Source organism: Gossypium hirsutum, chromosome A13 (assembly GCF_007990345.1).
Source record: "Gossypium hirsutum isolate 1008001.06 chromosome A13, Gossypium_hirsutum_v2.1, whole genome shotgun sequence".
Lineage (NCBI taxonomy): Eukaryota > Viridiplantae > Streptophyta > Magnoliopsida > Malvales > Malvaceae > Gossypium > Gossypium hirsutum.
The window spans coordinates 3,159,694-3,176,799 of record NC_053436.1 but is presented as its reverse complement, the minus strand read 5'-3'; the positions used below and the strand labels follow the sequence as shown (position 1 = coordinate 3,176,799).

The following is a 17,106-nucleotide window of genomic DNA, read 5'->3' as shown; positions in this document are numbered from 1 at the left end:
CTTAAAAAAATTTAATTTATTATTCGATAAGATATACGTGAAATCACAATTTCATTAAACGTGGTGTATTTAAAGAGAAGCGAATCGCAAGAGCAAGCAAGCTCTCAAGCAAAGCAAAACACAGCAGCGTTGCCATGGCACTGCTATTGCTCTGGTTCCTAGCCAACATTTTAACAATTTCAGAGGGAACATGCGAAGCGGGTATCATAAAACAGATTCATCTCCTCCGACCAAGATCCGGTGCCGGAGGAGATTCCATACCGGGGTTATCGTGCCTGAGTTGGCGACTCGCCGTCGAGACCAACAACATCATTGGGTGGAAAACTGTTCCAGAAGAGTGTGAAGAATACGTAGGTCACTACATGTTAAGGAAGCAGTATCGGAAAGACTCGAGAGCGGTGGCTAAGGAGGCTTTTCTATACGCCCAAAGCCTCAAGCTGGCCGGCGACGACAAGGATATTTGGATCTTTTATATTGACGAGACTACCCTCTCCAATTCCCCTTATTATGCCCAGCATGGATTCAGGTATCTGTCTAATCTAATAAACCAATGCAAAGTAATAAAAAAAATGTCCTTCAATATTATCCATAGATCTGCTCCGAAACATCTCTAATATTGCAGGTGTTGTTCCAATAGGGTCGGAAGCGTGTAAATTATTGTACTAAAAAATCACACAAAGTTCAATTCCCAGGAAAGAGAGGTGGATCACATGGATCTCTTAAATACCAAGTCTTTCCTTAGACAGAATATCCCTTCTATAGTAATTTAATAGCACAATTAAATACTACTATTATACCCTCAAATATTGAAAGAAAAATAGGACAAGAAAGAACACAAGAGTTTTAACGAGGTTCGGTAAATTATACCTACGTCCTCGGGCACTAACACCAGATGATAACTTTACTATCTCCAAAATATTACAAACAAATAGAATTCCTTAAGAATTCTCAAATGGGAGAAGAGAGAAAACTAAGAGAGAAAGATTGGTTGGGATAGTTGAAATGAAAAATGAAAAGGCCTATTTATAGTTGAAGTTCAGGGACTAACTTGCAAATGGCCTAAAAAATTAGGGACCAAAATTGCAATTATTCCATTCAACTTTTCAACATTCGGTGCAACTTGCTCAACCTTTTTAACAAGTTGCTTCCTACCTTTGTTGACCTTTCAACAATCTCCACCTTGAAGATTTGATTAGGATAATCACATCTTCACACACTTCCTTCAACTCCCCAAATTCGATAAAGTTATCTTTTATAGTGCCTCTAAATGCGCTCTCGAGCGCCATACACCTGTAGGTGCTCAAATTCTCAGGATGTTAATCAAGTTCAAACAATGATTAAACTTGATTGTTGTTACCACTTTGGTCATCATATCTGCGGGATTATCTGCTGTCGGAATCTTCTGAAGTAGAATTTTTCCTTTTTCAAAGACTTCCCGCACAAAGTGATATCTTACGTCGATATGCTTGGTTCTTGAATGATAGACTTGATTTTTCGCTAAATGAATAGCACTCTGACTGTCACAATATAGACTAATGTGACTTTGAACAACTCCCAAGTCTTTCAATAATCCATTAAGCCAAATAGCCTCCTTAACAGCTTCTGTAACTGCCATATATTCTGCCTCTGTAGTAGACACAGCTACTGTAGACTGTAAGGTAGACTTCCAACTCACTGGGCTTTCGCAAGAGTAAACAGATACCCCGTAGTTGAACGACGTTTATCTAAATCACCAGCAAAGTCGGAATCAACATATCCAACTACAAACTGACCAAGTGCTTCATCCTGTTCAAAAATTAAACCAACATCTACGGTTTTTCGAAGATACCGTAGAATCCATTTCACATCTTGCCAATGTCCTTTTCCAGGATTATGCATATACCTGCTCACAACTCCAACAGCTTGTGAAATGTCAGGCCTCGTACACACCATCGCATACATCAAACTCCCAACTGCATTAGCATATGGGACTTTCGCCATATATTCTCTTTCATCTTCAGTCTTCGGAGATAATTGAGCACTAAGTTTCAAATGAGAAGCAAGTGGGGTACTTACATGTTTTGTGTTTTCATTTACACCAAAACATTGTAATACCTTTTTCAGATATTGCTTCTGATTTAAACAGAGCTTGCCTCTCGGTCTATCTCTACTTATCTCCATGCCGAGAATCTTCTTGGCCTCACCTAGATCTTTCATCTCGAACTCTTGATTCAACTGAGCCTTCAGCTTATCTATCTCATTTTGGCTCTTCGAAGCGATTAACATATCATCAACATACAAGAGTAGATAAATGAAAGATCCGTCATGCAGCTTCTGCAAATATACACAATTGTCATATTTGCTTCTTGTGTACTTCTGCCTTCTCATAAAGCTATCAAATCGCTTGTACCACTGCCTCGGGGATTGCTTCAATCCATATAGCGATTTGTTCAGCTTACAAACCCAATTTCTACCACCAGCATCTGTGTATCCTTCGGGCTGAGTCATATAGATCTCCTCTTCTAACTCACCATGCAAGAAAGCCGTCTTAACATCAAGTTGAGCTAGCTCCAAATTCAACTGTGCTACCAAGGCCAACAAAATTCTAATAGAGGAATGCTTCACAACAGGGGAAAATACATCATTGTAGTCAATTCCCTCCTTCTGAGCGTAGCCTTTAGCTACCAATCTTGCCTTGTAGCGAATATCCTTCTTGCTAGGAGATCCATCTTTCTTTGCGAATACCCACTTGCATCCGATTGCCCTTTTACCTTTTGGTAATTGCGCCAATTCCCAAGTATTATTCTTCAGGAGAGACTGCATTTCTTCATCCATGGCGCTTTTCCATTTATCACTTTCTAAGCTTTGCATTGCTTCTTGATAAGTGATAAGAATATCATCAACAATGGGAAGGACGTAGGCCACCATATCAATAAATCGAGCAGGTTTACGAATTTCTCTCCGTGGCCTTGCAACTGCAACTGGTTCTGGTGTACTTAGTGGTTCTTGGGTCAGAACCTCTTCAACCTCTAATTCCTCCATTGTGGCTGGAGAATTAGACTTATTAACTGGGCAAATCCCCATCTGCTCAAACTCCACCTGTTTTGGAGTACACTCCACCTGCTGTGGAGTATTGCTCGTCTGAATATCTTTATCTGCTACCTTTTTCAATGTGGCAGATTCATCAAAGGTAACATCTCTGCTACAGATCATTTTCTTTGTGCTTAAGCACCAAAGACGAAATCCCTTCACTCCAGAAGTGATTCCCATAAAGAGAGCTTTCTTTGCCCTCGGATCTAACTTTGACTCCTTCACATGGTAATATGCAGTGGATCCAAACACATGTAAAGAATCATAATCTGTAGCCGGTTTTCCAGACCATACCTCCATAGGAGTTTTTCTTTCTAATGCAGATGATGGCAAACGATTAACAAGATGGCCAGCGTATGTCACAGCCTCAGCCCAAAATTGCTTGCCCAACCCAGCATTGGACAACATACATCGAACTTTCTCCAGCAATGTTCGATTCATACGCTCTGCCAATCCATTCTGCTGTGGTATATCCCTAACTGTGAAGTGTCGAACAATACCATACTCTTGGCACACATCGAAGAACGGATCACTTTTATATTCCTCTCCATTGCCCGTCCTAAGCCGCTTGATTTTCTTGCCAGTTTGGTTTTCGATCATAGTTTTCCATTTAAGAAAAACTCTAAGCACTTCATCCTTAGTTCTCATGGTATACACTCAAACTCTTCTGGAAAAGTCATCAACAAAAGTAACAAAGTAGTGTTTTCCTCCCAATGAAGGTGTCTTGGAAGGCCCCCACACATCTGAGTGAACATATTCCAAAATACCTTTTGTATTATGGATAGCAGTACCGAATTTCACTCTCTTTTGCTTTCCCAGAACACAATGCTTGCAAAATTTTAATTTGTAAGCCTTTGCACCTTTCAACAATCCTTGCTTTGCCAGAATTTGCAAGGATTTTTCGCTGGCATGTCCCAACTTCATATGCCACAACTGCATTGAGTCCAATTCTTTGTTACCGGAAGCTGTAGCGACTGCTCCAAAACTGTACTACCTTGGTAGTAATACAAGTTATTTTTCCTGATGCCCTCCAATATCACAAGTGCGCCAGATGTCACTTTCAAAATCCCATCTCTCATAGTAACAACTGAACCATTGGATTCCAAGGCTCCCAATGAGATGAGATTTTACTTCAAACTGGGCACGTACCGAACATCAGTCAGAACTCTGGTTGATCCATCTTGATTCTTTAATTGGATTGAACCTATCCCAACAGTTTTACAGGCATTGTCATTGCCCATATAAACAACTCCTCCATTTAGTTCTACTAAATCAGAGAACCACTCCCGGTTAGGGGACATATGATAGGTACAACCCGAATCCAATATCCACTCATCTGAATGGAACGACGATGATGATGTAACCAGTGATAGTTCAGAGTCACTAGTATCATGCTTAGCAACACAAGCATCTACAGCAGCTTTTCCCTTATTCTTCAGCTTTGGACAATTTTTCTTCCAGTGGCCTTTCTCATGACAAAAAGCACATTCATCTTTCCCGAGTCTGGACTTTGACTTTGATCTCCCCTTTTGAGTTTTCTTCCGAGTGTATGAACGACCTCGGACTACTAAAGCTTCTGTATCTCTGATTGAGTTTTTCTGTTTGTCCTTCTTTCTCTGTTCATAACTGTATAAGGCCGCACAGACTTTGCTCAGAGATATATCACTCCTGCCATGAAGTAGAGTAGTTTCTAGGAACTCAAACTCCTCAGGAAGTGACCCCAACAGCATCAAAGCCAAATCTTCATCTTTGAATGTCTCATCCATATTCAGCAAATCAGTGACTAACTGATTAAATTTGGTGATGTGATCATTCATTGTGGTACTTGGGACGTATGTGAAGTGAAACAGTCTTTTCTTCAAGTGGAGCTTATTTTGACTGTTTTTCTTCAAAAAATTTTCTTCAAGTGCCACCCACAACTTATTTGCAGAAGTCTCCTTTGAAAAAGCATACCTCTGCTCTCGAGAAAGGCATGATCGAATTGTGCCACATGCCAACCGATTGATCGCCTTCCAATCTTTCTCCTGTACATCATCTGGTTTCTCTTCATCAATGGCAATGTCTAGACCCTGCTGAAAAAGGGCATCTAGAACCTCACTTTGCCACATACCAAAATGGCCTGTGCCATCAAAGATCTCCACGGCCAGTCTTGCATTTGAAATTATCGGTCTTGTCCACATGGACGATGTTGAAGCTCCTACACCGACCGTTTTCTCCATAATCTTTCAATATACCTAAGGAAATCTTTTCTGATGTGGAAGATCAGTTTAAACTGCAACCACAGAGCATACTACGATTAACCTTCGGCTCTTGATACCACTTGTTGTTCCAATAGGGTCGGAAGCGTGTAAATTATTGTACTAAAAAATCACACAAAGTTCAATTCCCAGGAAAGAGAGGTGGATCAGATGGATCTCTTAAATACCAAGTCTTTCCTTAGACAGAATATCCCTTCTATAGTAATTTAATAGCACAATTAAATACTACTATTATACCCTCAAATATTGAAAGAAAAATAGGACAAGAAAGAACACAAGAGTTTTAACGAGGTTCGGTAAATTATACCTACGTCCTCGGGCACTAACACCAGATGATAACTTTACTATCTCCAAAATATTACAAACAAATAGAATTCCTTAAGAATTCTCAAATGGGAGAAGAGAGAAAACTAAGAGAGAAAGATTGGTTGGGATAGTTGAAATGAAAAATGAAAAGGCCTATTTATAGTTGAAGTTCAGGGACTAACTTGCAAATGGCCTAAAAATTAGGGACCAAAATTGCAATTATCCCATTCAACTTTTCAACATTCGGTGCAACTTGCTCAACCTTTTTAACAAGTTGCTTCCTACCTTTGTTGACCTTTCAACAGCAGGCTCACTATTTTATGAAATTTTCAGAGCGGAGCCATACAATGCCACATTGTTCGATGAGTGGGTAATGGAAGGGGCTGCTCCAGCATTACCGGAGAGTCTTTTGCTTTACAACAAGTTATTGAGTTTAGGGATTAAGGTTGTTTTCTTAACAGGAAGACAAGAATCTCAAAGAAACACAACTGCTTCAAATCTTAAGAATGTTGGATACCACACTTGGGACAAGCTTATACTCAAGTAAGTTCTACTCTTGCATTCACCCTACCTTCAAATGCTAACTAACTGTTATGTCATTATGGTGTGTTCCGGATCTTTGGCCTCTATTTTGCAAACTGTTGTCTTTATCATATTAACCATTAACATCATTACTAATTTCTTACCATATTTGTTCACTTTTTTTATACCTTAAAGACATTTCTTTTCGCTTCACTTTGAGTGTAGGGAACCATCAAAGTATTCAGGGAAGACAGCTGTATTTTACAAGTCAAACGAGAGAAAAATGCTGGAGAAGAAAGGGTATAGAATCATTGGAAATATAGGTGATCAATGGAGTGATCTCTTGGGGACCAATACCGGTAACCGGACGTTCAAGTTGCCGGATCCAATGTATTACATTAGCTGAAGATATATCACCATCTTGCCAGCTGGAGGAGAATGGCCATTGATTTATGTACTATTTATTTATTATGTGTATGGAAATTTGCAATAAAATAAAATAAAATAAAATAAAGATTTATTTATAATAAAATTAGTAAAAGTTTATATTTTTATTGGAATTTTATAATTTCATATTTTTGTACTTTTTAATTTTTTAGTATATATTTTTTTATAATTTCAATTTTTTAAAATTTTTTATGTTTTTGGGAAGATGGCATTACTATAATGTCATTATATGACACGGGATGGCATATGATTGGTTGGATATTCCAATCATTATTTTTTAATATTCAAAGGATTGAATTGATAACATTTAAAAACGTTATGAATTGAAGTGGGCCAAAAAAATCTTTAATGACCAAGGTAGAAAAAATAGTATACTTTAGGGGCTAGAGTGTGCAGTAGGCAAAACAAAAATGGTAAATATATCTATCTGGTGATACAAGCACCGATGATGTGGAATTTATTAAAGTCAATTCAACCAAGCTGCTAATTTACCAAGATCCAAGCATTTCTGGGTTGAGATGTCTGTATAGCATCTGACGAGTTACCTCTTAGCTTCGAAACGCATTTTTAGTCACTCGATTTTGAGTCTGAAAACTCAAATCACTTGATATCGAGTTCGGGAGCTCAACTTATGACTATTTTACTTAAGACTGCGTGAGCAAAATTTTTAGACGAGATTATTACTGAAAATTTCAAGTTTCGTGCTTTAATTCGAGTTTAAATCATATTGAGTTCGAGTTTAAAGCCTAATTTTGATTATATATAGGTTTTATTAAAGTTGTTTAACAATTTTATGTTTCTTAGTAAACAAGAAAGTTTAGTTCTATTAAAATCATTTCTTATTTAGATTAATTAGAGTTTCATTATACTTTAAAGTTTTGTTTGATGTAATTAACTAGCCTATATATATAAAGGTCTCTTCATTATTTATTAAAGGCATTTATTCATTCATTAATAAAATTTTCAACTCTTAGAGTTAATTTCTTTAGTGTAAGATTGTTTTCTTATAATTTTTTAAAATATTTTTTTTCGATTTTGTTCAATGAGTCGTGAGAATTCATTCTTTGTTATTCAATTTGCCAAATAAGATAATTTTACCTTAAAAGGATAATTTGATCATTTCTCTATTTTTCTTCATTTTTGATGCTTTTTCTTTAGAATTTTCAAGAATTTCAAAACCCAAACTTGTGTTTTATTGAAATCACTTAGAAAACAATCTTCTTACGTAGAATTCACCGTTATTTTCACTGAATTTTAATTAAGATTTCTCGATCACCGAATTTTAACTTAAGATTTCTCGATGTTTGAGTGAGAAAATAGAAGTTTGAGAGAGAAAATCTTATAAAAGTTAGTAATGATGTTTTCTACTCATCCAAGTCTAATATTTGAGAATTTCCATTTGAGAAAGCTTTGGAAACTTACATATTAATTTTTGATTATTTTCATGAATAGGGAAAAATGTGAAAATGGTGGGGAATGGATTTCTAAGCAAATTTGAGAGCGGAATCAAAATTATGGAAGCATGGGGTTTTATGTTGTGGAGCATTTAAAAGGTAGGATACTCTTACTTACTTTATCTTAAAAGTTTATGAAATAGGTAATATTTAGGTGATAAATATGGGATGGAATTTTTTATAATAAACTAGTAAATTTTATGGCTTAGAAAATATATAATAAGTCGATAATAGACTTGATTATGGGTACGGGCTGGGTTGGGTTAACGCAAAATTTTAGATCTGTTTTTTACGCTAGGTCTTAGTTTAAAAAATGAGTCTAAAATTTTGTCCAAGCCCAACCCAAATAAAAAATTCTAAACCCAAGCTCAACTCGACTCACCTGTATTAAATATACTAAAAAATCAAAATAAATATTTTCCCTTATTTAAAATATATTTTTAAAAAAGTTTTTATACTTAAATGACATTAACATAGTTGCAACTTAGCAAACAAATGCCTCTAAAATAATAGCACAATTAATAATAAAATAAGAGTTATACAATATCAAAACAATAACAATAAAATAGCAGCAACCAACATCAAAATAGCTAGAAAAAAATTAGGCAAATTCAGGTTAAGTCGAGGCCGGGCCAAAAATTCTTACCGGAGGCCTAGTCTGTTTAAAAAATGGGCACTATTTTTTGTCCAATTTTATTTTTCGAGTATATATATTTGCTCAAACCCTCCCATTTTTTAAGCGAGCCTTCAGGACTGGGCGGTTGGCCTAGCCTATGATCAGGTCTAGTCAATAATGAGTTATATTAAAATTGTTAGTCATGAAATGCTAAATTAACCAAATATGTGATATAGAGATATTAATTGTCATGAAAATGTTAATAAGTATGTTTTGATACCTAGGAATTATATTATTAAAATGAGTAATTGTCTTTTTGGCCATAAATGAGATTTATTGGTTAATTCATGCTTTTAATCGGTATCATGTTAAAACATGAGAATTATTGTGTAAAGGATAAAGAGCAATTGAAAATATGACTTTCCACTATTAGGAACTATTTTGTGAAATAGGTTCGCGTATAAAGTCTAATATTAATATGGAATTGATCATGAATATGCAAAGGAACGTAAAAGTGCCCTTGTATGATATGTTCACATGTATGCGTTAGATGAATAAGTGATAATACTTGTAAAGTGTCCTAATAGACTCAGTGAAATGTTATGTCCGATTAGGGGTTTTTCCATTTTTTATCAGTTCAAAGGATTTTAAATGATATATACTAAATTTGCGGATCACAAACTAATACAATCTCCTTTTTTTTTACAACAGGTTTAAAACTTGCACAATCCATACTAAAGTGGATATATTTACATTATATATATAACATTCAGTCTCATTAGGAAACATGAGCTATACCCATATTTACCTACTTCAGTAAACAGGAAACATAAGCCAAAACACCTCAATGCAAATGGAATCCACGTTGAAAGCGATGTTCCAGAGACGACAAATCCAAAGCTTCCCGAAGAGCTGCTTTTTCTTTCTTGATCTGGATCAACTTGTCATAAACACACCAAGGAAAGCTCAGGAAATGATCCCTATTCATTCCCTCATTATACTGACCCCAATAACTATGATGATATGTGACATAGTACCAAGCTGAGGCTTTTGCATATGCATCATCTATTTCTTCATCCAGCTCACTTCCTTTTTCATTGAACCATGACCTAGCTTCCTTCCTCAATGATCTCACTGCCATACTGATCGATTCTGCATCTCTTTTCTTCGTAAAAGATCTCGACATTTTCATGATACCCCCACTGAGTATTTCAGCCTCCGTTTTGACCCCGTAATAGTCCATCAAATTCCCCAATTTGTAATCGTATTTACTTTTGTAGAAGAAAGCATCGTCGATATAATCCACAAAGCCTTCAACTTCCATGTCGGGATCATAAAACCTCTTCATCTTTTCCCGAGTTAAGAGCTTAATCGAGCATTCATTGGGTGCAAGGTTCTTCACCTCTCGGAAAAGCTTTCCAATAACATTGTATGATTGATAACTTGGCTTGTCCGGTTTCTCCATGAAATCCGGAAATTCTTTGACCCTCAACTCCTGTGGTATTTCAGCTGGTACACCCGTTTTCGGAAAGTCAACTGCAATTGAAAACAGCTTTGCAAGCTCCAGACATGGGCGGCTCATTGCTTTGCCAGGTTCTCTATCAGCAAAAGCAGTATGAGCATTTGAAATTATTCCCAAACTGTCATTGACTATGTAGTTTGTGAAGTATTCTTCAATTTCCTGCACCAGCATGTAGCAATTATCAAAAATCTCATAATTATATCTACACAACCCAACAAAATACAGTAAAGCAAACCCAACAGATATCAGTCCAAAAAAGGACGCAAGCACAAAGAATGGATTACAACAGCAAACAAATACAAATAATAAACTTGAGCCTGAGTAAAAATTTCACTAGTTTAGAGCCTTCGTAATGTGAACTTAAGTATCAAGAAACTTTTCTGCACATATTCCAAGCGGATTTATACAAAATACCCAACGAAAAATTATGTTGAAAACAACTCTCAAAATAACACAGAGTTCAGGTCGTTATAATTATTATACTAGTGCCAACTGGCAGAATGAGAATCTGGAAGAATGTTAAACCAATGACATTCTGGAACCAAAAAAAATGTTGGAGGGGGGGGGGAGCAGGAATCATGCATTTCAGCATCATGAAACTATAACAAGAGAACAGGATAATCAAAAGTAATAACTATTAGATAAATTCAAGTGGAATATAACTGAATACTTCAATACCTAAAAAACTATTACCTCAATGGTAACTTCATGATCCAATTTGGTTGTTGAAGCGGGTGAATAATCCATAGGATCGATTTGCTTATATGGAATCAATTCAGGGTCCCAACAGACAAAGTAAACATCACCATCCAGATCACTTCCAGAGCATTCATTGGGATGAGGTCTAAAAATTTGATTCTATTCAGTGTCAGCAAATCACCATGCATTGTGAAATATTAAAGAATACAATCAAGCCTACCATCTTGTTATCATGTTAAAGACACTTAAAGCACCAGATAGCTTCCATAAATTGGGCAGGATTTAGCACAAATATGCAAAAGAATACAGGTATAGCAAATCTGTAATTCAGTAATACTCTGCTTGTAAAGGAACTGCTCAACAAGTTCCACTAAGAAGAAAAAAAACATGCATTTTTACTACCGCATAACAATCAATGATAACTCCACCAAAAAGGGACAAAAAAGAAGAAGATAGAATCATACACTACAACAATAGAAACAAAATAAAAGGCAGCTTTTGCAAAGTATAATGAAGAAAGAACACTTTCTCAGCGTAGCAAGAAGAGGTAGAGTATGCCCTTTACGTACCTGGTTCCTTTCTGTGGAAAAACAACACAATCTACCATATGGTGCAAATCAGGCACATTGACAGCCCTTAATACACGCACATCGCCTGGGTGCAAGCAGGGGTTTTTGGCAACAATTACCTTACCCTGAACAATAAAACGTCGCTCAGATCTAGATCCAGAAAACTGCACAAAAACTTGGCCATAATTCAAGGTCCTAGTTTCATCTAGACATCCCATCATAGACCTTCCTTTTTGAACAAAAATCCTGGCTTTAGTCCGCAACTCCAGCAACTTCGAAGCTCGAAAAGTTTCCAACATCATTGAAAGGAATGGTTCAGCATCAGGCTTATAACCACACAAGAGCATTTCCTTCAGAATGTTAGTATTTTCTCCTGGAGACATTAACTCCAGAGCCTCCTGAGCCTCTAAAGGATCCGTCAGGAGAGCATTGAGTTGATCAACTACTTCTCTTTGTTTTTTCTCAAAAGCATAGTCTGGAACTCCAAGAGTAGATAACAGGGTAATCAACTGGCGATTCAGAAAACATGGCTGATACTTACTCCAAGCCAAAACGTCCAGTTTAGTGTTCTCAGATTCATACTTTTCCATACTCTTTCTGAGGGATAATTTCCAAGATGAGGTCGGGTCAATAGCCACAACACCTTTGAATCCGCCAATCCGAATCTGAAAGGCAGATGGAGTGCAACCCTTCAACCGACATTTAGCTGCCACCTTCTTCGCAAATTCAGCTGATATTTTTCCAATTCCATCAGAAAAGACGTATTTAATCCCATCCTTCATAATTTCTATATCTGGAATAAGGTTGATTTCATCTTTAGAAACACTAAGAGTTTCAGTTGATGAACTGAAAGATTGGCCCAGTCTAGCAGCATATTTTGCCACATTTCTTATTTTACTAAAATTTCCCATCCATGACCTTATATCTGCTGCAGTGAGCCCCTTTCTTGAAGCAAACATCCAAGCTGAGTTCTCCCGTAATTGACTTGATGAAAAGGCAAGAAATTCAAATCTCTTATTCCCAATCACTATGCCATTTCTAAGAGTAGAAAGAATCCTTTTGTAAATACCAGTTCTCCTACCCCTTGCCTGCACATTTGTAGAATGGATCTTCTCCAACTCTTCATCAACAAAACTGATGCGAAGAAAATTATCAATATCATTATGGAATTGGCGTAGCACACGGTTTGAAACATTAATCTCAGGACCACAAAAGTAGACCCTAGAAGGCGTTATCTGAACCCTTCTTACATATACCAAACCTTCATCTAAGGATATAGTAGGTGAACCTTGATATTTCCTCGATCTTGAGAAATTTTTGTACTCCTCAAAGAGCCACCTCGAAGGTTCATAGCAGCATTCTCTTAGATAATAAAGTTTCTCCAGCGCATGGTCTATGTAGACTTTGTGCATTCTACAAGGATCAACCAATCGATAAAAAGTATCATCAAGTGCTGGTCCTGGGATGCACCCATTTTGCACCAACAGATTAACCTTGAACAAGATTTCAAATGGCAAGTCAATTACCCGCGAAGGGCATACAATTGGGACTAGACTAAGATTGCAGGAGTAAGAAGAACCACTTTCCAAAACCAATCTGCCTTCATTTTCTTTGTAATAAGCAAAGTTCTCCCGAAAATTTGGAAGTTGGAGGTTGTGAGGAAGCTCCAAACATAATACAGAAGACTGTCCAATACAATTAGAACGAGTGAAATCCGTTGTCCTTACCCATTGATCATCAGGCATATCCTTGAAATAGTTAAGCAAGGGATCATCAAATACACATTCAGAAGCAGGCACTTCTTTCTCATATATCCGGGGAGCGCCAAATAACTAAAATAAAAATGAAAAGGAAACCACAAAGCAACACAAGCAATTATCATTTGTAAGAGATAAAACTTTAAGAAATTGTATTTAGCATCAACAGAAGAGCAGAAACTTCTTGCAATGAAGAAGTTAGTTCCTCAGGTATGGCTACTGAATAGTCCATAAACGACCTTGCATGAGACATGTTTCATAAGACAATATTAAATCCATCTAGCAATCACCATTTTGAACTGCCTATTACAATCTTAAAAGTAAAATATGGGCTGATCTGTACCCCTTCTCGAGCACATCTATATTGATTTGCACCAGGTATTAGTTTTCAATTGCCAAAAAGATCTAGTGCCCCAGATCAACAGAAATGAAAAACTCTATATAATTTACATGGATATGACAATGTCATCCAATTACCATGTTGGCATCTCAATGATTTCATAGAAGACTAATGATCAGCAAAAGAAATATGATATATGCAGCTGACTGACTGAGGACGCCTGTTATCTGGAGGCAAGGATGTTATGTTAAACTCTTATTTCTAGGAAGCTAGGATAATACAATTGAGACTAATGATGAATTTATGATGAAAGTTTAGCAAAGCAACCTGAATCAGAAGATGCTTTGAGGTTTGACTGTGAGGACAACGCAGCTCAATCTGCCAGATGTTCTCATAGAAAAGCTCAAGCTTGTATTTTGAGCTACAATACGACAGTAGAAATTCCAATTTCCGCATTCCAGTCCCAAAATTTAGAGTAACATTATCTGCTTTCCAGAGAACATAAAATTTTTCTTCCGAGACTTGACAGCCAAAATTCACTGTAACACGTTCCATTGTGTGCAAAAACACTCTCGGCTTTGGCACGATGTCAGTCTCCATTTCTCGAGCCTTAAGATATGATCTCCCATAGTATAGCCTTTGATTAGCCAACCTTATGATTAGCCCTGCATCAGAGCTTCTGGTAAACTGCACAATAGCAAATGCTCTGCCACTCTTTTTATGCTGCCGGATCTTGAGGGCATAAACAGTTTCTCTGCCCGTATATCCCTCTAAAAATGTCTTTACTTCTCCTGCAGACACATCTGAGAGGAACCCATAAACCTGAATCGTCTTACCCATTGTCTCAATTCACTCTGTGCTCTTACCACCTTACAGCATACAATTAATTAACTGCAAAAACCAGAGACCAATATATAAATAAAAACCTTCAAATGCACCAACATGGGAGACAAGTTAAGCTGCTGTTCAAAGAAACAACAATCAAACTTTCATAAAGAACAAGGAAAAGAAGCAACAAAACAATCAATGTTTTTTTAACTAGTAATGGCCTATGTTATCTTTTTTTTTTTTTTAAATTCCTAAATTTTCCATATCATATATATTTAAATCTTCAGTTGGCATTAATGTCAAGTTCGATCTTGACAACCCCTACCTCTTATTAAATGAAATATGGATATACTAATTCTCCAAATATATAAAAGCGAACTTCACCAACTACAGGATCACATTCAAATCGTTAAACGGATTTCAACAGAACTCATGCCGGGCAGTCACTCCTATCTAACACGGTACCATAACTAATGGCTAAATCACTAGAAGATGAATTTTATAGCACAGACATATGTGAATTTTACATGAATGCGAATGAGGATTTGCAGTTCCTCTGCCCAAACAAACACTTTCAAAATAGAAAAAAGAAAAGGAAATCAAGATTTAAAAAGCAGAAGAAGAGAAAAAGGCTGCGCCCAACATCCATGAAGAAGAAAGATTTTTACGTTTATCAAAGAAAAATAAATTGTGACTCAGTTTCAAATTGAACGTCTAGTTTCAATCATTATTAAGAGAAGAAAGAAAAGAAAGAGGCTTTACCAAAGACAAGAAGAAGATGAATGATCACTCATAACGATAACTAAACCCAAACTCCATTGATATTAGAGTGAGAGTAACATAAAAGACTAAAACTTTACTTAGAATCTTGGATTGTCAACTCTTTTAGTCAATTTACTCAAATAATTTTAAAGATCCAGAGAAGACAAACAGACGAAGAAAAATGCCGTGATTTCCTCCGTCGCACCCCACATTGCAGGATGTTCTGCAAATCGCTTCTGCTGACCACGTCACACTTTTAACATTAAATTATTATATATTTTTCCAATTTTCATTGGCTTCCCTATCTAATAGCGAATGGCTTTTGGCCACGTCAGCGATTTTGTTTTTACGTGAAGATTTTCGTGGAATTTTCTATCGTGGAAAATGGAAATCAACGGAAAAGGCGATTGGGCCGGGTTTGTCTGTCGTACGGCCTGCCTTTCTCCGAAACTTGCTTGCGAAGGAGTTAGTGGGGTTATCCGCTGTGCTCAATCTTAAAAAACAATATTTATGACCGGCATTATCCACTTATCTCAGTGATAATGCGATAATTGGAAAATTTTACAAATTTACAAAAATAAATAAATAAATAAAATTATAAAAAGTATACATAATTTTGAAAAAATTAAAATATGTTGCAATTTTTTAAAAATTATTAGAAATTTATAGAAATTACTAGAAATGGTAAAATGTTGTAAAAAAATATTATTATTTTTTTAAAAAAATACATTGACTAATCACATTTAAAATATTAATAATTTGACAAAAAATTGATTGTATTTTAAGAATATTTTAATAAAAATTAAATTTTTAATATTTTAAAATACATCAATTTTTAGTATTTTACCAGTATTACTAACATGTTTATTTGACACGACTCCCTTTTCAATGTATGAAGTAAGCTTCATTCATCCATCATCGTGCACTTGCTCTTTCTGTTTTGTACCAAAGTTATTTAGAATGTTACTTGTGGACTTACGAAGAATAATGACATATTTGGATATTTACGGGCATTTAATTTGTAATTGTGATCATAAATATTAACTATTCAAAAAAATATTTAGATTAAAATATTTTAAGATAACGGATGCACATGTCAATAATTAGACATCCACTTAACTTTTAAAAAATTTGTTTGTGAATTAAGATATTAAGAACGAAGCTATAATAAATACAAGAGTAGTTGGATTTAAATCATATATTCTACTATGAATTTATAATAAAATTATAAATTCATTTAAGTGAGGAACATTATTTACGAGAGCCCATTTGATTGTAAAACCTATTGTATTATGATTTTATGTGCTACGTTTATAGGAATAAATTTAATGGGAAAAGTATCATTTTTCAAGGTAAAAAAATGAAAAAATTGCCACAGGTGTGTGATAGATTTAGGATCAATTGTCGTAAATGTTGAATATAGTGAATACTTCTTACTGAAATAAATTCCACAGACCTAAAAAAATCGAACTACTTAAATAATCTGTGTCCTGTTTGTGGTTTTTGTTTTGCAGTCCTTAAAGAATTGTCAACTTTCCCAATCACTTCTTCCAGAAGTCCTTGGTTATTAGCAACTGCCATCAAATTTACAAAAACAAAAGCAATAAGTTTTTTCACTTTAGCATGGAAAGTGCAGGTGATATACTACACGAGCTTGAACAGAAGTGCTGATGGAAGCACCTTGTTTAGTGGGTATACAGGTTACATGTGATGAGTTGATATTTGATGTTTGGATGCCAACATGTGTGCTTTAGATACTATAAAATCTATTAACAGGTATATTGATCATTTTAGTTTCTTTTTTTATGTTGTTATCATATTTATTCCTTTAAATCAGACATAGGAATAATATTACAATACTAGTTCCATTCCATCTCATCTAACCAAACTATTATTATACTCATTTTATACTCATTTTGTTCCATTACGGTTCTATTCCATTACCACCGAATAGCTA

General features: G+C 35.7%; 2 protein-coding genes across 2 annotated transcripts; one reads left to right on the top strand and one right to left on the bottom strand.

The window, feature by feature from the left end:
- The first annotated feature begins 114 nt into the window (after positions 1-114).
- Positions 115-6,592, top strand: LOC107911457 (stem 28 kDa glycoprotein). The gene is made up of 3 exons (XM_041084477.1): positions 115-526; positions 5,967-6,176; positions 6,381-6,592. The coding sequence occupies exons 1-3, from the start codon at positions 135-137 to the stop codon at positions 6,559-6,561; spliced, it is 783 nt and encodes a 260-aa protein (XP_040940411.1). The 5' UTR covers positions 115-134; the 3' UTR covers positions 6,562-6,592.
- A 2,792-nt stretch (positions 6,593-9,384) lies between these two features.
- LOC107913503 (RNA-dependent RNA polymerase 1-like) lies at positions 9,385-15,283 on the bottom strand. Its single transcript, NM_001327084.1, is given in 5 exon segments — positions 9,385-10,353; positions 10,888-11,038; positions 11,463-13,294; positions 13,887-14,450; positions 15,150-15,283. Coding segments are annotated over 4 exon segments (3,333 nt in total). The 5' UTR covers positions 14,400-14,450; positions 15,150-15,283; the 3' UTR covers positions 9,385-9,516.
- Positions 15,284-17,106: the final 1,823 nt, after the last annotated feature.